Raw genomic sequence first — 23,377 nt, forward strand, 5'->3', positions numbered from 1 at the left:
GCAGGGGAGGGCAACTGGAGTGGGAGGTCTGAGTACAGAGTCTCTAATGATGGCTGTTGGTACATCAAGGCCGGAACACCAGGAATTAGCAACTTTCCCGGAAGTGATCGGAAATCAGGCAGGAAAATTTCCTTCTCCATTAAGTTCAGCGATGGCATCACTTCAGTTGCATAAAACTCAGGGAAAATTGGAAATTAGAACGAAGCTCAGGGCAGACCGCAAGGTATTGGAGAGCTGACATCCCCAAACGGGCATCCTACTTTAATCATCGCCTCTTGACCTTTGAAGGCAACTAAATAAGTGATGCAAAATAAATAATTCATGAGATTCAATTGGTAAATAAACACAAAGGAGACTGGGGGCTCAATTAATCAATGACATCAGTCTCAGTCGCCATGGAAATATTAAATGAAAATCAATCACATTGATAAGAGGGGGGGATTAAGGTCACGAGGGCACTTCCCAAACAAACTACATACCCTCAGGGAGTTAACCATCCTCACCAGTCCCTACCCTATTTTTCATCCTCTCAAACAATTGAAAGCCCTCCAAGTCCAACTGTATGAGTATTACATGGAGTTCTGGTGTCCCCACTATACGATGGATGTTGAGGCTTTGGAGAGGGTGCAGAAGATGTTTACCAGGATGCTGCCTGGTTTAGAGAGTATGTGCTATCATGAGAGGCTGGACAAACTTGGGTTGTTTTCTCTGGAGAGTCAGAAGCTGAGGGGAGATCTGATAGAGGTTTACAAGATTATCAGAGGCATAGATAGAGTAAACAAGGAGTATCTGTTTCCCAGGGTCGAGATATCTAATACCAGAGGGAATGCATTGAAGGTGAGAGGGGGTGGGTTCAAGGGGAACGTGAGGGGTTAAGTTTTTTACTTCAGAGAGTCATTGATGCCTGGAATGTGCTGCCTGGTATGGTGGTAGAGGCAAATACATTAAAGGCTTTTAAGAGACATTTGGATAGGCACATGGGTATAAGGAAGATGGAGGGATATGGACATGGTGTAGGTAGGAGGGATTAGTGTTTGGGTGTTTTTGATTTGCTTTTTAGCTGGTTCAGCACAACAATGTGGGCCGAATGGCCTGTTCCTGTGCTATACAGCTCTAGGTTCCATGTTCTATGTTCCGACTAGCGCCAGAGTAGCGTTGCAGTTAGCGCGACACTATTCCGTCTCAGGGTGCAGAGTTTTCAGTTCAATTCTGACGTCATCTGCAAGGAGGTCCGTACAACCTCCCCTTGGAATGCATGGGTTTTCTCCGGGTGTGCCGGTTTCCTCTCACAGTCCAAAGACATACGGGTTGGTAGGTTAATTGGTCATTGTAAGTTACTCCATGATTAGGCTGTGGTTAAATCAGGGGTTGCTGGATGACGCAGCTCGAAGGGCCGCAAGAGCCTATTCTGTGCTGTATCTCAATAAATAAATAAATGACAAACTTTCCCATCACACTCTCTATATCATTTCCCTCTTACTTTCCCTCCTTTTAATCCCCTACCTCTGTCCCATTCTGTACTTCTGCGTCTCATTGTCAAAAGTCGTTAGCAGTATGACACCCAGCGCATGAAAACAGGGCTTTTTGAAATCAAAAAATATTTGACTCCAAGCTACCAAAAATGATAATAGGCATATTATTGAGGACAGTGGTTTTAAAGTGCATCCTAGAGGTTAAAAGGGAGGTAGAGGGGCATAGGAGGTAAACACTGCTCCTGATGGTGAAACAATTAAACTGGAGATGCACAGGAGGCCTGCATGTAATGCAGGGTCGAGAGCGCGTTACACTGGTAGAAATGAATGAGATTTTCTTTTTATTTTAAATTGGTGCTCTGTTAAATCAGGGAGCACAGTGGTCAGGGGAGAATGGGATGATGCGAGTTAAGATTCAGGCAACAAAGTAGTTTAATAGTAAAAGATTGGAGACTTACCATTAGTGTGAGGTTACAACAGTGGTAACAAAAGCAGAGCATAAAGTTTTCTGTAGCAGACGAACTGGGCCAGGGGACAAGCCCATAAAGGCACTAAGTGGAAATAATCATGGTGAGAATGTGCCTGGGTGCAGGTGATGGCTGGGGATTTTTCTTCAGACAGCAATTACAGAAATTGGATTTAGATTTTCCTATTTTAGAAACATACACAATACAGGCCCCTTCAGCCCACAAAGTTGTGCCAAACATGTCCCTACCTTAGAAGTTACTAGGCTTACCCACAGCCCTCTATTTTTCTAAGCTCCATGTACCTATCCAAAAGTCTCTTAAAAGACCCTAACGTATCCACCTCTGTTGAGGCAGCCCATTCCACGCACTCATCACTCTGTGCGTAAAAAACATCTCCTCTGTACCTACTCCCCAGCACCTTAAACCTGTGTCCTCTTGTGGCAGCCATTTCAGCCCCGGGGAAAAAGCCTCTGACTATCCACACGACCAACGCCTCTCATCATCTTATGCACCTCTATCAGGTCACCTCTCATCCTCCGTCGCTCCAAGGAAAAAAGGCCAAGTTCACTCAACCTATTCTCATAAGGCATGCTCCCCAATCCAGGCAACATCCTCGTAAATCTCCTCTGCACCCTTTCTATGGTTTGCACATCCTTCCTGTAGTAGGGCAACCAGAACTGAGCACAGTACTCCAAGTGGGGTCTGACCAGGGTCCTATATAGCTGCAACATTACCTCTCGGCTCCTAAATTCAATTCCAAGATTGATGAGGGCCAATACACCGTACGCCATCTTAACCACAGCGTCAACCTGCACAGCTGCTTTGAGCGTCCTGTGGACTCGGACCCCAAGATCCCACTGATCCTCCACACTGCCAAGAGTCTTACCATTAATACTATATCCTGCCATCATACTTGACCTACCAAAATGAACCACTTCACACTTATCTGGGTTGAACTCCATCTGCCACTTCGCAGCCCAGTTTTGCACCCTATCGATGTCCCGCTGTAACCTCTGACAGCCCTCCACACTATCCACAACACCTCCAACCTCCATGTCTGCCCGTTTTTTTTTCTCTCTCTCTCTATCTCTCTACTGCTATCGCTGTCCCTTTCTGCCTCAGTTGGTTTTCTTCTCTAGTCGTTCCAATTCGCACTTGCCTATCCAGACATTTCTATATAAAGAAGGTGAACATCTGGTTTCACTGCTGAAACAATGGCTGGATCATTGCTGTCTAGCCTGTTCTTCACACTCGCACTCCTCTGCCTCGGCTAGACCCCAAAACCGCACTAACGTCTGGTAACCCCTTAGCGCAGGAGTTCCCAACCTGGGGTCTTCAGACCACTTGCTTAATGTTCTTGGTCCATGATATAAAAAAGGTTGGGACCCCCTGACTTAGAGGCTTCCTTCAGCTTGGGCCTCAATCCTATCCCCTGATTTCAGGCAGCAGAACCCCAAAATGCTCAAAAGGTCTCATAAATTAACTCATAAAAGTAGTTTTTAAAAAAACTTTTATATATCTTTTCTTACACTTACCTCTCTGACAAGCTCAGCAACCCATGAGATGGAGCAGAAACAAGTACACCAGTCACGTCCGACGTGAGGGACATGGCGTGGGCAGGCGGCAGATATAAAATGCGACATGTCCCCCCAGCTCAGCTGCTAAGCAGGAGCCCAGACAAAGTGCAGTACAGCAGGGGACAGGCTCCTTGTCCCACAGTGCTGTGCCAGACTAATTAAACTAGTAATTAAATGCCTCGCTACACTATTCCCTTCTGCCTACCCAGATTCAGTTCCATTCTCTGCATTCACATGCCCAAGGGCCTCTTGGAGGGAAGGAGGATGAGAGGAGACATGATAGAGGTGTACAAGATAATAAGAGGAATAGATAGAGTGGATAGCCAGCGGCTCTTCCCCAGGGCACCACTGCTCAATACGAGGGGACATGGCTTTAAGGTAAGGGGTGGGAAGTTCAAGGGGGATATTAGAGGAAGATTTTTTTACTCAGAGAGTGGTTGGTGCGTGGAATACACTGCCTGAGTCAGTGGTGGAGGCAGATACACTAGTGAAGTTTAAAAGACTACTAGACAGGTATATGGAGGAATTTAAGGTGGGGGATTATATGGGAGGCAGGGTTTGAAGGTCAGCACAACAATGTGGGCCGAAGAGCCTGTACTGTGCTGTACTGTTCTATGTTCTATGTTTCTAACTACATCTATCGTGCCTGCCTCCACTGCCACTTCGCATTCTAGATGGCCACCATCTTGTGAAAAGGACCCACGGGATGCCCCCAGCACATCCCTAGGTGTGTTGGTTGTTCATGTAAAAGATAGTTTCGATGTAAGAAATTGTAATCTAAACCTGCGCCACACATTTCTTTTCAACTTGCCGCCTCTCACCTTAAATTAGACTCTTTCCTGGGTTAAAGATACCAGCTGTCTACCAAACCTCTTATAAACTTTTACCAGGTCTCCCCTCAAACTCTGTTGCTCCAGAGAAAACAAGCCAAGTTTGTCCTACTTCTCCTTATAGGTCATACCCTCTAATCCAGGCAGCATGCTGGTAAGCCCCTTCCACGCCCTCTCCAATGGCTCCACTTCCTTCCTATAATGGAGCAACCAGAACTGAATACAACACTCCAGAGGTGGTCTAACAACAGTTTTAATAAGCTACAACATACCTTCCTGACTCTAGAACACAATGCCTCAACCAGTAATCACAACCATGCCCCCAAGTGACATTTAGGTGTGTTCTGTACGTCTTGTTTTCCGGTGCGGGCCACGAACCTGCTCGGCACCTCACCAGTGGTTCTCCTCAGGCCGCCAGTGAAAGGTTAAGTACATTTCAGCTCATTAACTGCCGCTTCATGAAAGCTCACTGACTCAAACCTGACTCACTGCTTGACATCATTACAGCTCCCCAGTGTCTTAATCGCAAACCTGCCCAATGCTCTGCGTCTAACTCAGTAACACCCTCCCACCCATTTCTTTCTGAGTGCAATAGGAACCAAACCTTAGAATACTGTGCTTCTGAGCCATTGTTCTCACTTCAGGTGGATTTATTTATTTACTGAGATACAGGGCCTTCCGAGCCCTTTGAGCCACACTGCCTAACAATCCCCTAATTTAACCCTAGCCTAATCACAGGAAAATTTACAATGACCAAATAACCTACCAACCGGTACGTCTTTGGACTGTGGGAGGAAACCGGAGCACCCGGAGGAAACCCACACGGTCATGGGGAGAACGTACAAACTCCTGACAGGCAGCAGCGGGAAATGCACCGCGAAGCGTCGTGCTAGCCACTATGCCACCTTGCAGAAGCTTGAAACCACATCACCTCAGGTGAAGCTGGATGACTCCAGCATCCTTGGGAGGTAGAGTTTTGCCGTACCGCAGTGATGACAAATTTATCTTCACTTCACACCTCATCTCCCCCTCCCTGTTTCCTCCCATTCTGTATTTGGGGATGCAACGATGCACAAGCCGCTGGCTCTGACACAAGGCTTTACGAGGACTGGGATCGCACGCTGCTCGGACAGCTCTGCCCACTACCCCCCTCACCACCTCACCTGTCCCCCTTGGGTCTTCGCTTTTGCATATTCTTCCCTTTAGGCCTCCTTTCACTCCCGATGCAGGAGGTGCCGCCTGGACCTGTTACCCGTATCGATTCCAAACCCTTGGACGATTTCTTGAATGTAAACTCCACTGGCTCTCCTTCTTTCAGACTGCGGAAGCCTTCCATGTGCAGCTTGCTCTGAAATAAAACAGCACTCAGTGGTAAGGGAATTGATACTGCTGAGAATTGACTCAAAATGTAATAAGTCTTTCCAAAAGAATTTCCCAAATCACCTCGAACAAACGAAATAAGGAAAGCAATTCAGGTCAAAGTGTAACATAGCCATCACAAGCCCAGTGTCACTTGGTCATTAGAATTCAAAGTTTCACCAAAGACTCTAGCAAACTTCCACAGCTGTACTATGGAGAGCTAAGTTCAAAGCTAAATTATCAAAATATTTATATGGCACCATAATCATTCTGTTGCAGGCATTTACAGGTAAGCAGAACATAGAACACAAAATAGTACAGCACATTACAGGCCCTTCGGCCCACAAAGTTGTGCCAACCCTCAAACCCTGCCTCCCATATAAGCCCCCACCTTAAATTCCTCCATATACCTGTCTAGTAGCCTCTTAAACTTCACTAGTGTATCTGCCTCCACCATTGACTCAGGCAGTGCACTCCACGCACCAACCACTCTCTGAGTAAAAAACCTTCCTCTAATATCCCCCTTGAACTTCCCACCCCTTACCTTAAAGCCATGTCCTCTTGTATTGATCAGTGGTACCCTGGGGAAGAGGCGCTGGCTATCCACTCTATCTATTCCTCTTATTATCTTGTACACCTCTATCATGTCTCCTCTCATTCTCCTTCTCTCTAAAGAGTAAAGCCCTAGCTCCCTTAATCTCTGATCATAATGCATACTCTCTAAACCAGGCAGCATCCAGGTAAATCTCCTCTGTACCCTTTCCAATGCTTCCACATCCTTCCTATAGTGAGGTGACCAGAACTGGACATGGTACTCAAAGTGCGGCCTAACCAGAGTTTTATAGATCTCCCCCTCCCCCTCCCACTTTTAAATCTCTCACTAGCTCTTTCTTCAGTTAGTCTTGACAAAGGGTCTCGGCCTGAAACGTCGACTGTACCTCTTCCTAGAGATGCTGCCTGGCCTGCTGCGTTCACCAGCAACTTTGATGTGTGTTGCTTGAATTTCCAGCATCTGCAGAATTCCTCGTGTTTGCGTTTTGTAGAGCTGCATCATTACATTGCAATTCTTAAACTCTATCCCTCGACTTATGAAAGCTAACACCCCATAAGCTTTCTTAACTACCCTATCTACCTGTGAGGCAACTTTCAGGGATCTGTGGACATGTACCCCCAGATCCCTCTGCTCCTCCACACTACCAAGTATCCTGCCATTTACTTTGCACTCTGCCTGGAGTTTGTCCTTCCAAAGTGTACCGCCTCACACTTCTCCAGGTTGAACTCCATTTGCCACTTCTCAGCCCACTTCTGCATCCTATCAATGACTCTCTGCAATCTTCGACAACCCTCTACACCATCCACAACACCACCAACCTTTGTGTTGTCTGCAAACTTGCCAACCCACCCTTCTACCCCCACATCCAGGTCATTAATAAAAATCACGAAATAAAGAAATAAATTATGAAAAACCATGCATAATACTAACAAACACTGTGCAAAAGACAAATAAGCAAACAATAAATATAATTTACTATTACAATGGGATAAGCGTCCTTTGTCTAAGATTAAACAGGATTGGGAAAAGGAACTTAATTTGACTTTTATTACAGAGGATTGGATGCGGATATTGAAGTTGGTTAACTCTTCTTCAATTTGTGCTAGCCATTCATTGATTCAATTTAAAATTGTACATCGTTATCATTTGACAAAGGAGAGACTTTCTAAAATCTTTCCTAATGTTGATAGTCATTGTGATAGATGTAAAACTGAGATAGCTACACTGACACATATGCTTTGGTCTTGTTCTATATTGAAACAGTTCTGGAAGTCGGTTTTCTCAACAATTTCTAAAGCACTTAAAATTAATTTACAACCTAATAAATTAACTGTGCTTTTTGGAATAGTTCCTCAAAATATTCATGATATTTCTGTGCCTGACCAACATGTTATTGCATTTGTTACATTAATAGCTAGGAGGGCCATTTTGTTGAAGTGGAAGGATACATCAGCTCCCACTTTGTCACAATGGTTCTCTCAAGTGATGCTATGTCTTAGTTTGGAGAAAATTAGAAGTCTAACCTTTGAACCTTTGATTTTGAGAAAAGATGGGGCTCATTTGCTCGATATTATCATTTGAGTTAATTGATATAATTTTTCCACGATCTAATTGTAAATTCTTTTAGTATATTTTCTTTTCTTGTTGGCGGTTTGATGTTTATTTTTAGAAGCTTTTTATATGACGCCTGACTCCGGGGTTGTACACCTAATGGGTTCTCTTTTTTTTCTCACTTTTTTGCTCAGTAGGTTTTTTTTGTTATCACAAAATTTTGTTTTCAATCTTTAAGATGATGAGTTTTTTTGAGGCATTGTAAGTGTTGTTACTTCGATGTAATCATGTTATTTTTCCTATATATACAACAAAAAGATTTGAAAAGAAAAAAAAGAATGTCAGAGCAGACTTGATGGGCCAAATGGCCTAATTCTGCTCCTATGTCTTATGGTCTAAGTCATCTCTCATCTTTCTCCACTCCAAAGAGAAAAGCCCTAGCTCACTCAACCTTTCCTGATAAGACACGCTCTCTAATCCAGGCAGCATCCTGGTAAATCTCCTCTGCACCCTGTCTAAAGCATCCACATTCTTCCTATAATGAGTTGACCAGAACTGAACTCCAAGTAAATGGAGCATTTACTGGCTTTATGTACAATTTTAAAACTTATTAATTTATTTATCGAGATACAGAGCGGAATAGGCCCTTCCTGCCCTTTGAGCCACGCCACCCAGCAATCTCCCAATTTAATCCTAGGGCAATTTACAATGACCAATTAACCTACCCACCGGCGTGTCTTTAGATTGAGAGAGGAAACCGGAGCACCCAGAGGAAACCCACGTGGGGAGAACGGACAAATTCCTTACAGGCAGCGGTGGGAATTGAACCTGGGTCACCTGTGCTGTGAAGTGCTGTGCTAACCTAGTCCTTGTGCATCAGTACAGAAGAAGCTGGAATTCAACCGTCACAACTTTGTCAGGTTAGCCATCATGTACTCAGACTGATACTGAACAATGGAAAGTCAGATAACCTGCTCAGCCAGGCACACCTATGCAGCTAGCATCTGTCCCAGCTACCGAATAACCAAACAGGTCAGCCTAATCACTCTGAAGTGTTCGCCTTTTTTGCAGACCTGCCAAAATACAGGTTTGTTGAGAGGAATTTATCACAACTTTCCCTGCTGGGCATCAGACCCGAGGGATTCCCAGCACAAATTGACTGCTTTAATGTTACGCTTCACCCGAGCTATCGTCCCAACCCCCCACACTCTCTGCCAACGCAGGCAAATCTGGGACATTCCAGAGCCACTGATACTGCAGGAGGTGAGTTAGTGCTGTAAATAATAGGCTGGTAATGATGGTGGGGCCCACTTTGAAAAGTCAGAAGAGGCCAGTGTGTCCGATCCTCTAATCACAGGAGCCTGTTGAAGTGAGGGGCATGCTGGGAAATACAGGACATCCTACCCATACACATTGCACAAGGCCTTCTCGAGCTCCCTACAGGCCTGTCCACTACATTTACCTCTCTCTCTCTCTCTCTCCCTTCAAAACAATAAAAGCAAAGCAATGGTATTCCAAAAGACTGATGAATTTTACAGCAAAAATGCTCTTTATCTTGTGTCAAGTGTAAATTGCCTCTTCTCTAATCCACCCTGTCTCAGCCTACAACAATCGGCAATCACCGCAGAAGAAAGAATAAACAAAAAAACAAAGGGGCAGCCTTGCGGAGCCACCAGAAGCTGCAACTTCTCAACGTCTTAACCCCTGGGGACATGTCTATTATACAGTGCCTTGAAAAAGTATTCGGCCCCCAACCCTTTGTTCACATAGGTAAGTATAACAACTGGGGACTTCCATCAATTTAACTGTAAATTTCCATCCGGGAATCACATGTCCCCAGAGTACAGCCCAAAAAGACAATGAAAATTGAAAAGCCTAGAAAACTAAAAATTCAGAAACTGGAATGCCAGCAGTTCAGAGTATCCAGCCCCCTTCGTTCAGTACTTAGTTGAACCACCTCTCGCAGCTAGTAGCCTTTTTGGATAAGTCTCTATTAGCTCTGCACAATCTGATGGAGCAAGATTTGCCAATTTCTTCTTAGGTATGTTCATTGCCTTTGAGATGGTCTAGTATATTTCCCCAGATATTTGCTTCTCTATAATCATTTCCCTGACTTATCTTGAATGCTTTTTTCGTCTTCATTTGGTTTGGTCTGTTGAAAATCTACCATACTGTTCGACCTTAGAGAGAGGGGGTAATTATTGAAAACAGGTGATCCTCTAATTTTCTACATCCAAAAACTGGGCGAGTTGGTAAAGTAATATACAGTATTGCACCTGAGGAAAGATAGCATAGTCTTTACAAAGGCCTATTCAGCCTCACAATTTTGTTTTTTTTAATTTTTAGTAAACTTAACAAATTTAGAATTTTTCTTTTGATTTGACATGAGGCACAATATTTTCTAGATTAGCTCAAAAATCCTACTTCAATCCATTTTAAATTTAGAAAATGAGACAGTAAAATGTGAAAATAGTTGTGAGTGCTGAATACTTTTTCAAGGCACTGTATACATATCACATGTCCACACATAGCTCTCCACCTGCCTACTGCCCACAACAAACCCCACCCTACAAATTCAGGAATTTTTCTGACTTTAACAAAAAAATTGCCAATTCTGTGGGCAATCAGGGTGAGATTCAAAGTATATTTATTACCAAAGAATGTAGGAATTATACAACCTTGAGATTTGTTTGCTTACAGGCAGCTGCAAAGCAAGGAACCCGAAAGAACGTAATTTTTAAAAAATAAGACCAACCCCCAATACGCACAGAGAAAGAGAAGGGAAAAAAAAACATGCAAAGAATAGAAGCGAGCAACAACAGCAGCATTCCAAGCCAAATTGAATCCTTAGATCCAAATCCCTGGAACAGCCCGGAGTAGGCCTCAAGCCTCGGTATTCAGTCTATATTAGCGGGGCAAATCACCACAAAGCTCACAGACACAGAGCACAGCAGCCAGGGGCAGTCACACAGCCTTAGAGTCGCAGAGAGGGGAGCCCCAGTCTATGTAGGCTGGTGTTTAAATTGTCCGAACAGAGGATCACAACTCACACTAGGACCTGGATTTTGCTGCCAAAGGAGCCATACTCGACCTCTCCAAATCAGCTTGGCACTTAAGAGTGACCCACTCTCATACCCGGGCCTGCTGGACGGGCACCAAAAAAGCAGCAATCAGGTAACGACTATTGTGGAATAAATATTGCCCTGTACTCCATGATAAAGGTTCTGGTCTTGTCCAGTATAAATGTGATTGATCCCACTGCCCCCTCCCAGGGCCATGTGCAGATGTGAGTTCCCTTGTCAGAAGTGACTGACCCTGTGACTTCACCCAGATGTGATTGGCTCCAATGCTGAACACAGATAAGTGACCCTCAGACTCTGTTCAGCTATGATAGAGTCCAGGTCTGATAGGAATGATCACAGGTCTTCATCGTTCACAATCCACACTTAGGAGGGAGGATGATGTGAAAGGGCAGGGGAGGTGTAGATGCAAGAGTAACACACACAAAATGCTGTAGGGTCTCAGCAGGACAGGCAGCATCTATGGATGTGAACAAACAGTCGATGTTTCGGGCCGAGAGCCTTTGTCGGGACTGGAAAGGAAGGCGAAAGATGCCAGAATAAAAATGTGGAGGGAGGGGAGAGGAGGGCAAACCAGAAGGGAAGTCGAGTGGGTGGGATTGGAAAAGGGCTGGAGAAGAAGGAATCTGATAGGATTAGGATGTAATTATGTGGGCTGTGGGAAAATTATCCCTCTTGTGTTTCTTGATCCCGTTACTGGAGATTCAGGGTTGCTTGACCTTGCCAATTTTATCTGCTCCATGCAGAGAGAAATTAAATTGGGGGATTGCTGTTTTTTGAAGGGCCAGAAGAGCCTGTTCCTCACTGTATCTTAATGAAATAAACTGGATTCACACAAGGAAACTGAAATTTAGTCATTTCATATCAGTAAGGTTGGCAGCATTAACATTAGCTTACTTCTTATTTAAATAGTTTCAGCACAGCAGCATAGCAGTTCGCACAATGCTACGTTTACAGCACAAAGGGTCAGCAGTGTCAAGGACCTGTGAGTCAATATCTCTGAGGATCTAACCTGGTCCCAACATATCAATGCAGCTACAAAGGCAGCACGACAGCGGCTATGTTTCATTAGGAGCTTGAGGAGATTTGGTGTGTCACCAAAAACACTCCTAAATTTATGCAGATATCCTGTAGAGAGCATTCTAACTGGCTGCATCACCGTCTGGTGGGTGGGGGGGAGGCAGGCTACCAACAGGATCGAAATAAGCTTCAGAGAGTCGTAAACTCAGTCGGCTCCATCATGGACACCAGCCTTCATAGTATCCAGGACATCTTCATGGAGCAATGCCTTAAAAAGATGGTGTGTGCGCATGTGTGTATACATGCACACATATATACACAGACCGTGTATATTTCTATATACAGTGTGTATGTATATATTTAAATACTTAATATAATTCACATTCTTTTCTTCTCAATTATTATATATTGCATTGTACTGCTGCTGCAAACACAACAAATTTCACGACATATGCCGGTGATAATTAAACCTGATTCTGATCTGTAAGGGCTTTGTACGTTCTCCCCGTGACCGCATGGGTTTCCTCAACGTGCTCTAGTTTCCTGCCGCATTCCAAAGACGTGCGGGTTAAGGTTGCAGGCAGTCTCCGTTGATACCAGCATCATGGTGATTTGATTGACGCACGTGACACATTTCACTGTATGTTTCGATGTACGTGTGACAACTAAAGCTAATCTTTTCTTTAAAAAGCTAGTTTGCTAAGCCATTTGGGGGGTTGGGGGGGGGGTGTTGGCAATTAAGCCACACCGCTGGATCCAATGTCACATACAGGACAGACTGGGTAATAATGTTCGATTTCCTTCCTGAAGGAAATGGTGGAGCACTAAACTTTACAATCAGCACTTATGATTACTTTCAATGATACTAGCTTTTTATTCCAGATAAATTACTTGAATTTAAATTTTGTGGCTTAATAAAGACAATATAGTCAGTTTTGGACTACACACCAATTTTAATCATAAAATAGAAATGTGTTGCTCAGCCCACCGCATCCATAAAATCATAAGATAGCAGTGCTGGATCGTTCGGCCCATCGATTGCTCCACCATTCCATCATGGCTGATTTATTTTCCCTCTCAACCCCATTCTCTTGCCTTCTCCCTGTAACCTTTGACACCATTACTAATCAAGAACCTATCAATCTCTGCTTTAAAAATACCCAATGACTTGGCCTCCACAGCCATCTGTGGCAATGAATTCCTCTAGCTAAAGAGATTTCTCTTCATCCCTATCCTAAAAGGATGTCCTTCTATTCTGAGGCGGTGCCCTCTGGTCCTAGACTCCCCTATTATAGAAAACATCGGCTTCATGTCCTCTCTGTCCAGGCTTTTCAATATTTGGTAGTTTTAATGAGATTCCCCCCTCATTCTTCTAAACTCCAGTGAGTAAAGGCCCAGTGCCATCAAATGGTCCTCATACATTAACACTTTCATTCCTGGATCATTCTTGTAAACCTCCTCTGGACCCTCTCCAATGCCAGCACATCCTTCCTTAGATAAGGGGCCCAAAACTGCTCACAACGTTCCAAGCGAGGCCTCATCAGTGCTTTATAAAGCTTCAGCATTACATCTTTGCTTTTATATTTCAGTCCTCTCACTATGAATGCTAACATTGCATCTGCCTTTCTCAGTACCGACTCAACTTGCAAGCTGCCCTTTTGGTAATCCTGCACTTCAAATACAAGAGCAACACACACAAAATGCTGGAGGAACTCAGCAGGTCAGGTAGCATTTATGGAAATGAATAAATAGTCGAGGTTTCGTACCAAGATTCTTTTTCAAGGCGGGACTCCCAATTCCCTTTGCACCTCTGATTTCTGAATTCGGTCCTCATTTAGAAGACAGTCAGCACCTTCATTTCTTCTAACGAAGTGCAGGACCATACACTTTCCTGCACCCTTTTCCATCTGCTACCTCATTCCTTATTCTCCCAATGGAAGTCCTTCTGTGGACTCCCAGCTTCCTCAATATTATCTGCCCCTCCAGCTATCTTTGTATTATCCACAAGCTTTGCCACAAAGCCATCAATGAACCTATCCAGTAGACATTTCGGACTGTGTGAAGAAACCAGAGGACCCGGAAAAAAACCCCACGCATTTCATGGGGAGGACGTACAGGGTCTCTTTACAGAAAGGCACAGGATTTGAACTCCAAACTCTGGAACGCCCTGAGCTGTAAAAGCATTGCGGTAATCACTACCCTAGCATTAAAATACTCAGATCTTGCCAGCCATAGTTTTGTAGCCCATAACTGGATTGACAAGCATTGTCATTATAATGTACCGAGGAACCAATTAAATTGTTTAATCAAGTTAACAAAAACTAGATTTGATGACATTAAATAGTAAAGTTTAGTAAAGCACAAAGGGATCAAGTAGGAATAGACTTATAACATTTTTTACAGAGCAGAGCAATCAACATCACATCAGCTTTGTAATATTAAAAACATAATGTATAGGAGCATTGACATACCCACCTTTATAGTGAACCACAGCAAAGAAGTATGAATTTATTATGATATCACCTTTCACTAGTTTTATACAAAGACAATAAGGGATAGGAGCAGAATTGGGCCATTTGGCCCATCGAGTCTGCTCCACCATTTCATCATGGATGATCTACTTCCCCACAGCCCCAGTCTCCTGCCTTCTCCCTTCATGCCCTAACTAATCAAAAACCCATCAACCTCTGCCTTAAATATGACTTGGCCTCCACAGCTGCCTGTGGCAATGAATTCCACAGATTCACCACTCTCTGGCTAAAGAAATTCCTCCTAATCTCCGTTCTAAATGGATGCCTCTCTATTCTGAGGCTGTGCCCTCTGGTCCTAGACTCCCCCACCATAGTTAATATCTTCTCCACAACCATTCTATTGAGGGCTTTCAACATTGGATGGGCTCAATAAGATCCACCCTCATTCTTCTGAATTCCAGTGAGTACAGGCCCAGAGCCCTCAACCAGTCTTCATATGGTAACCCTTTCATTCCCGGAACAATTCTTGAGAACCTCCTCCAAACTCTCACACTTCTATTTCTTCTTTTCTATGCTTTTATATAATGTACAACTTGTCAACATATTTACCATTACACTCACATCGACAGCCCAGTTTTATTGTAAACTGGAAGAACAACACATCACAGGTCCGTAATGTACAGAGGGATCAATATATTCAACCGAGCAACCGGCAGAAGCCTACAAAGGTGCAGGGAGAATGTGCAAACTCCTTGCAGACAGTGGCAGGAATTGAACCCAGGTCTCTGGTGTTGTAATAGCAATACGCTAACATGCTGCCAAATACCAGCCTTAAATTGTACTGGCAATCAACACGCAGTAAGGCTGATAAACACCTCCACCCCTACAACTCACACCACCACCCTCACTACCATTACTTTATCATGAGTCACCTTATGTCCAGGTATCCCTGCACCAAGCATCACTTTATGCACAGACTATAGAAGCCAATCATGTATTTGTGGATATTGCTTCTTTAATTGTGTTTTTCACAAGAACATAGGAAATAGGCGCAGGAGTCAGCTATCTGGCCCGTCCAGCCTGCTCCACCATTCAATAAGATCATGGCTGATCTGGCCATGGACTCATCTCTACCTACTTGTCTTTTCCCCATAACCCGTAATTCTCTGTCTATGCAATTAGTAGAGCTACTAGGACTTGATGTTTCAATCCCTATGGTAAATTGGCACTCTCGATGTTGGCAGTGGGTTTGGGGTGGTGACAAGGAGGGAGGGTAGGTACATCATCGGGGTCATCAGGTGGGCACCCTCCTTCTTTGACGTTTCGTTGATAAGCCCACGACGTCTCCAGAGGGCTCAACGGTGCTACCTGGCGTCCCAGATACACCCCCCTCAGTTCCATACCCTCCTGTCTTATCTAATATGTTCCAGAGTAACAATCATTTTGTTCTCCTTTACACTCGTCTACTGACATGATAATACACAATCTTGCATACAAGAAGGTGGACGTACACCATCTGAAGGGTGGATTAAGTACCAGCTTTGCACTGGGCTAGCCCACACTAACAGCTAGTCAGCAGTCCCATATATAACAAATGCTTAGGAGTCCAGTGGCAGTTACTATTGTAAGGAGCTGAGGGCCAGATGCAATTTAGATCAGGACCTGCAACTTTGCACCAGCTATGGTTTCCACATAAATAGCGACCTGTTTGAATGAGCTCACTGACCTTCATCACAAACACAAGGGAGGATTTTGGTGTTTCCCTCCCTTAATTTATGAGAATGTAGAACAGTAAAGCATAGGAACAGGTCCATCGGACCATGATGTTTTGGTGACTAAACTAACGCCAAAGTAAACGAATCCTTTCTACCAAAACAATAGCTCTCCATCCTCCACCCATTCCTGTGCCTCTTTAACAGACTCTTAAATGCCTCTATTGTTTTTGTCTCCACCACCACTCCTGGCAGTGGATCCCAGGCACCCATTGCTCCCTGTGTGAACTTACCCCTCATCTTAAATGCATGCTCTCTAATATTAAACATTTCAACCCTGGGAAAAGGGTACTGGCTGTCTGAGCCTCTCATAATCCGATAAAGTTCTAACAGGTCAACTTCAACCACTGCAGCTCCTGAGAAGACAACCCAAGTTTGTCCAACTTCCGCTTGTAACACATGAAATCCAGATAACATCCTAGTAAACCTCTTTTGAACCACTCCAAGCCTACACATATATTAACATTCTTTGTTAATATTATTTTATATATATTGGAGGGCGGGAACTGGGCAGGAAAAGTTCAAAAGTAAATTTTGTTATCACAGTACACACTGTATGTCACCATATACAACCAGAAGAATCATTTTCTTGTGGGCATATTCAATTAATCTATGGAACAGTAAACAAATCAATGAAAGACCACCCAACCTGGATGTTCCACCAGAGTGCAGAAGACAAGCTGTGCAAATACAAAAGAAATAATAATAATAATAAATAAATAAGCAATAAATATTGGGAACATGAGATGGAGTCCATCGGTTGTAGGAACATTTCAATGATGGGCAAGTGAAGTCAAGTGAAGTTATCCCTTTGGCTCAAGAGCATGATAGTTGAGGGGTAGTAACTGCCTCTGAACCTGGTGGTCTGAATCCTGAGGCTCTTCTACCCTCTGATGGAGACAGTGAGAAGAGAGCATGTCCTGGGTAGCAGGGGCCCCTGATAATGGATACTGTCTACCTGCAAGTGGAAAGACAAAGACTTATTATCCATCCTTAATCCACCTGAGATGGTGCTGAGCTGCCCCTTGAAATGCATACATTTCTTGGTGAAGATACCAGTGGTGCTGTTCATTAGGAGGTGAATTAGATTCAGCACTCATGGAAAAAACTGTAATATACTTCCAAGTACAGGTGATGTGAGACTAGAAACAGAACCTGCAGATGTTTGGGCTCTTGAATCACTTGTCTCCTTTAGTGTCATGGTTACTACAGATGGGAAGTTCTCAGGGCTGGTAGACTCTGCTGTTTCTAGTGGTTGCAGTCATTTCTTGTTGTCACAGGAAATGAATTGGCTTCTCTTATTTTCTTTTTGGCCTTTTCTTCAGTTCATGTGCTGGGACCCATCAAGGATGGTAATTCTCTTGAAGCTTCCTCCTCCCATTATGTCAGGGGCTCCCAGCCTGGGTTCCACAGGCTCCTTGCTTGATGGTGTTGTTCCGTGGTGGAAAAAGGTTGGGATCTCCTGCATTAGGTAATTATTATTCACCATTATTCACAACTGGGTGTGATATGACTTCAGAGCTCCGATCTTGTCCTTTGACTACGAGATAACCTAGTTCCATCTGTTGCTACCTGACAAATGAAGCTGCGTTGCAGTTTTGTAGGAATGCCAATGCTCCTCTTGACAGAATCAGAATCCGGTCTATAGCCATTGACAGAAGTTGTGGAATTTGTTCTGTTGAGGCAGTAGTATGGTGCAAATCATAAAAATTACTGCAAATTACAAACATACATGGTGCAAAAGACGAATAATGAGATAGTGTTCATGGAAGTTTCAAAAATCTGCTGAAAGAGAGAAAGAGGCTTCCCTTAAAACATTGAATCTGGATCTTTAGACTCCTGAACACCTTCCGCATTGAGTAAACATGAAGAGGGGGATGTCCTCGATGGTGAGGGTCTTTAGTGAGGGATGTGCCTTCTTGAGGCACTACCTTTTAAAGATGTCCTTGATGGTGCGGAGGGTTGCACACATGATGGAACTGACTCTGCAGCCTTTCAATCTTGCACGTTGTAGACTCCATGTCAGACTGCGATGCAACCAGTTAGGATGCTTTCCACTGTACGCCTGTAGATATTTGCAAAAGTCTTTGGTGACAGACCGAATCGCCTCAAATTCACAACAAAGTAGTTGCCTTGCCTTCATGTTGAATGCATCATTATGTTAGGCTCAGGATAGATTCTCTGAGATGCTGACGCCCCTGGTAAACTTGAAGTTGCTTGCCTTTTCCACAGCTGACCCCTCAATAAGGACTGGAATATGTCTTCCTTCCTAAAATCTACAATGAATTCCTTGGTCTTGCTGACAGAATGTCGTTGCAACCAACCGATCTATCTCACTTCTGCCCGCTTCTTCATTGCCACCTGAGATTCTGCCAGCAACAGTGTTGTCATTGGGAAGTTTATAGATGGTGTTTAAGCTATGCCTAACCACACTGTTGTGCGTGTAGAGTACAGCGGTGACCTAAGCCTGCATCCTTGAGTTGTACCTGTGATTAGGGTTGCCAACTTTGTCACTCCCAAATAAGGGACAAAAGTAGCAGTTAAATACGGGACACTTGTGTTTACCCCGAGAAAGACTATCATGACCACGAAGCCTTGCGCGGGCACCTGTGTGCGCATACATGTACGTGCCAATTTTTTTTCTACAAATCGGTTTTGGCTTAATCTTCCCCATTCTGATACACTGTACATACATTATTTCTACTTTATATGGGCTGTGTATTTATCATATCATTCCTGCTTTCACTATATGTTAGTGTTATTTTAGGTTTTATGTGTTATTGGTATGATTTGGTAGGTTATTTTTTGGGTCTGGTACGTTCAAAAATTTTTCCCATATAAATTAATGGTAATTGCTTCTGCACTTTACGACATTCCGGCTTACCAAATGTTTCATAGGAACGCTCTATCTTATCGGGGGAAATACGGGACAAGGGCGGTCCCATATGGTACAAACCAATTTAGCCCAATATATGGGATGTCCCGGCTAATACGGGACAGTTGGCAACCCTACCTGTGATGACTGTCAGCGAAGAGGAGATGTTAAGAGGCATCTGCACAGCCGGTTGTCTCCCATGTGGAAGATGAGAATCCAGTTGCAGAGGCTCTGGCTTTAAAGCTTTTTGATTAATAGTTTGACAAAGATAGTTAAAAACTAAGCTGCAGTTGATAAACAGCAAGCTGATATATGTTCTGCTGTTGTCTAGGTGCTCCAAAGCCACGTAAAGAGCTAGTGAGATTGCACCTGCTCTATACCTGTTGTGGCGGTAGACGAATTGTAGCACGTCAAAGTCCTTGCTCTTCTTAAGCCCGTCACCCCTACTGGGTCGCCAAAAGCAGCTCGTCAGAGGCCTCTGTCCTGGGCCAGTCTTTCAAGTTGTCCCCAGGTGTAGCCCATCTTCGAATATCCTGCTTCTTCCAGGGATGAGGTCTTTGGAGCTTCTGGTGCCAGTTCAGTAGCACCAGGGTTTTATGGGACGGGTGAGGTTGCCAGCTACAGTCCCAAACCTCCTCCTTTCACAGCCAGGTTTGGGACGTCCATGGCAGAGTTAAGTAGATGGAGTTAATTCATTCTGCACTCTTCATTGAGCAATGGTTGACAGCCTGACCAAATAGAGGAGCAGGCTGGATGGGCTGAATGCCTCAATTCTGCTCCCTTCTTTAATGGTTTTACATGTTTCTTGTGCTTCTTATTTCTAGATGCAAATTAGTCAGGTTTGGTGTTTATTTTTACAATCCATTAAATATTCTTTGACAAAATAAAGACACTGTAAGCAAAAACAGTCCACTTATTTATTGGTGATTAGAGCACAAACCACTCGGTATTAATTTTACACTGAAACATAACAACTAATACTTTTACATAGGAGGCATCTCTGTAAGAGGCAAAAATACTGAAGAGCATCATGGGTAATACCAGGTAAGGCTTATCAGAGAAACATATGAAGAAATGCAACATTGGAAGCCACCCTTTCAGTTGAAAGAAACAGAACCCTTTCTTGCAAAGACTTTGAATTACAGGCCAGGCATGGCGCAGCCGCAGAAGGGTAGTGACGTCACCACAGCATGCCGGAATGGCCAGCCAGCCTGATGCTCGCCCAATCAGTACAGCTGTTGGCGGAAATGAAAACTACAGAATTAGAATCTCAGGTGCTAAATGAAGTGAAAGCTCTGGTAAGGGAAGAACGACACATATGAACTTGGTTACATAAAGGAGAGCTGTGACTATATTAGAGTGAGCAAACAGACCCCTTCATGGGATGACTGGCAATGTTGAGGCAGCAGCAAGAGTTCTGTCACACGTGCATCGGCCTTATTGCAGGTATGGGGCGGGGGGATTACAACACTGCAAAGATGGTGAGCAACAAAAAGCAGCATCACCTTTGACGGCATCTCTGAGATTCACCATGATCAGACCATAAGGATCCTATTTCCTTTCCACAGAATGATAAGAGGAACATTATCACCAAGTTGAAAACAGAGCGACGTTGTGATCTCTCTCTGTGCCAGATTTGCTCAGGCATGTTTAACACATCGACATACAGAATCTAAAACAGAACTAAAGTTGTGGAACACACACGAAGTGCTGGAGGAACTCAGCAGGCCAGGCAGCATTTATGGAAAAGAGTACAGTCGACATTTCGGGCTGAGACCCTTCCTCAGAATAGGTCCTCCCAGTGGCACCACCCAGCAACCCCCGATATAACCCCAGCTTAATCACGGGACAATTTACAATGACCAATTAATCTACCAACTGGTACGTCTTTGGACTATGAAAGGAAACTGGAGCACCCGGAGGAAACACACTTCGGTCACGGAGAGAACGTCCAAACTCCTTACAGGCAGCGTTGGGGATTGAACCTGAGTTACCGGCGTTGTACTAACGCTACCACGCTGTCCTATTTTAATTTTAATTTTGCTGTGCATGTTGACAATGTACCTTATCGACTGAAATTTTCATTCTGTAATAATAAATAGCCCAGGTTTGTCAAACACTAAAATCTATGTTCGAAACATGCCCAAAAATGAACCAAAAAAACTTAAATATATGACGAATACAACCTTGAGATTTGTCTCCTAACAGGCAGCCATAAAACAAAGAAATCCAAACGAACCCATTAAGACCATCAAACACCCCAATGTGCAGAAAAAAAAAATTACAAGGCAATAGCATTCTGAACTGAAGTCCACAAAGAGTTTGTCCATGGACACTTAGTTCAGTGCAGATTGGAGCAGCGTGCTGAACTGGCCCAACTCGAAACCCTGAGCTTTTCAATCCCGCCCGGCGCCTAAATCATTGTCCAAACGTCAGGTTCCATCTATTGGAACCCTCTGGGGCTTGGGCCCTGCTGCCACAATTCAGCTTGTACACAACCTTTCCAATTCAGCAACGTACTTAAATCGATTGAACCTTGGTTCTGCGACATCGAATTGTCTCCAAGAGCAAAGGGAAATTACAGACTATTGCTTGCGATGATCATTTACCAGAAAAGAGTGATTAGCAAAAAATTTAGTTGTTTTCCTTCCTTGTTTCATCGGCCACCAGCGCCATCTTAAACCGAAAAAGTATCATGTACAGGAGATTGGATGGAAACTAAATTTACAGAACACAGGAAAATTGATTTGCATCACATTTATAATTTATAGGAACGTCCATGAAATAACTCTGCGATGAACATAACCACTCCCCCACAGCAGCTCTGTAAACTGCTCTACTAAGCTCATCCATTAGTTTTATAATGCCCAGGTATGTAAACCCACATCAGCAATCTAATGTCAAATGTTGCAGTGCACTGAGATTCCACTGAAGTATTCCAAAAACTCATATTCATACGAGCATACTTAGTCTCCAATTTTATAATTAAGGCTATCGATAATAAACCCAATGATCCTCATGTACAGGGATATATGCATCACTGGCCAGCCAGTGTTTACTGAACATCTCTCATTTCCCCTTGTTCTGGGTGACTCAATGATGCATTACATTGTATACATCGTTAACCACCCCGTTAGGTCTGTAGTTACATACAGGCCAGATTTCTTTTGTTAAAAGGATATTAGTGAACCAAATGAACCAATACAACATAAACAAGATGCTGCCTGGCCTGCTGAGTGCCTCCAGCACTTTGAGAGTGTAACTTGAACCAATCCAACAAGTCACTTCTTCTGATAAAACTCTTTTATTCAAGCTTCATTTAGCCTTACTTGAATCTACACTGCTCAGCTCCCTCATGAAACTCAAACTGTTATTTATTTATTGAGATACAGTGCAGAATAGGCCCTTCCCGTGCCCAGCAGCCCCTGATTTAAAGGTTCAAATGTTCAGTTTATTGTCAAAGTATGCACACCCAATTCAACTCTGATATTTGTCTTATCCAGATAGCCATGAAATACAGAAAGACCACGGAAGTTGTTGGAAAAAAAAACATCAACCAACTCCCCTCCTTCTTCCTATTACAGGAAGATTGAGAAATAGATTTTCATGTCATCAGTTTGGAGGCTGCCCAGACGAAATATGAGGTGTTGTTCCTCTAACCTGAGTGTGGCCTCATTACGACAGTAGAGGAGGCCATGGATTGACATGTCGGAATGGGTTTGGGAGGTGAATTAAAATAGGTGACCTATGGGAGATCCCGCTTTATCTGGCAGACAGAGTGTAGATGCTCGGAGAAGCAGTCTCCCAATGTGCGAAGGGTCTCACCAATATACAGGAAGGGTCATCTACTGTATCCGGCGCTCCCAGTGTGACCTCCAGTAGTGCCCCCCCCCCACTTTCACCATTCCCATTTCCCTCTCTCACCTCATCTCCTTATCTGCCCATCACCTCCCTCTGGTGCCTAACCCTAATCCTTTTCTTTCTTCCATGGCCTTCTGTCCTCTCCTGACAGTTTCCCTTCTCCAGGCATGTATCTCTTTCACCAATCAACTTCCCAGCACTTCACTTCACCTCCCGGTTTCACCTATCACCCGATGGTTCTTCCTTTCCTCCCCCCCACCTTCTGAGTCCTCAATGATTCCTCATCTTTTTTCCCGGTCCTGATTAAGGGTCTCAGCCCGAAACGTCAACTATACTCTACTCCATAGATGCTGCCTGGCCTGCTGAGTTTCTCCAGCATTTTGTGTGTTGCTTGGATTTCCAGCATCTGCAGATTTTCTCTTGCTTGTGATTCGATTCTTTAGTAAACCACTAGCAAAACAAACAATCTAGAAGTGACAAAACTAATGA

At 43.9% G+C, this 23,377-nt stretch overlaps 1 protein-coding gene across 1 annotated transcript in view; it reads right to left on the bottom strand.

Annotated features, from left to right (window-relative positions):
* LOC140190462 (protein lin-28 homolog A-like) overlaps positions 1-23,377 on the bottom strand; it is an 82,542-nt gene that overhangs the window by 12,911 nt on the left and 46,254 nt on the right. The window contains exon 3 of the mRNA XM_072247076.1: positions 5,510-5,694. Within this exon, the coding sequence (XP_072103177.1) occupies positions 5,510-5,694 (185 nt within the window). The remainder of the gene's footprint in view (positions 1-5,509; positions 5,695-23,377) is intronic.

Source organism: Mobula birostris, chromosome 30, assembly GCF_030028105.1.
Source record: "Mobula birostris isolate sMobBir1 chromosome 30, sMobBir1.hap1, whole genome shotgun sequence".
Taxonomy (NCBI): Eukaryota; Metazoa; Chordata; class Chondrichthyes; order Myliobatiformes; family Myliobatidae; genus Mobula; species Mobula birostris.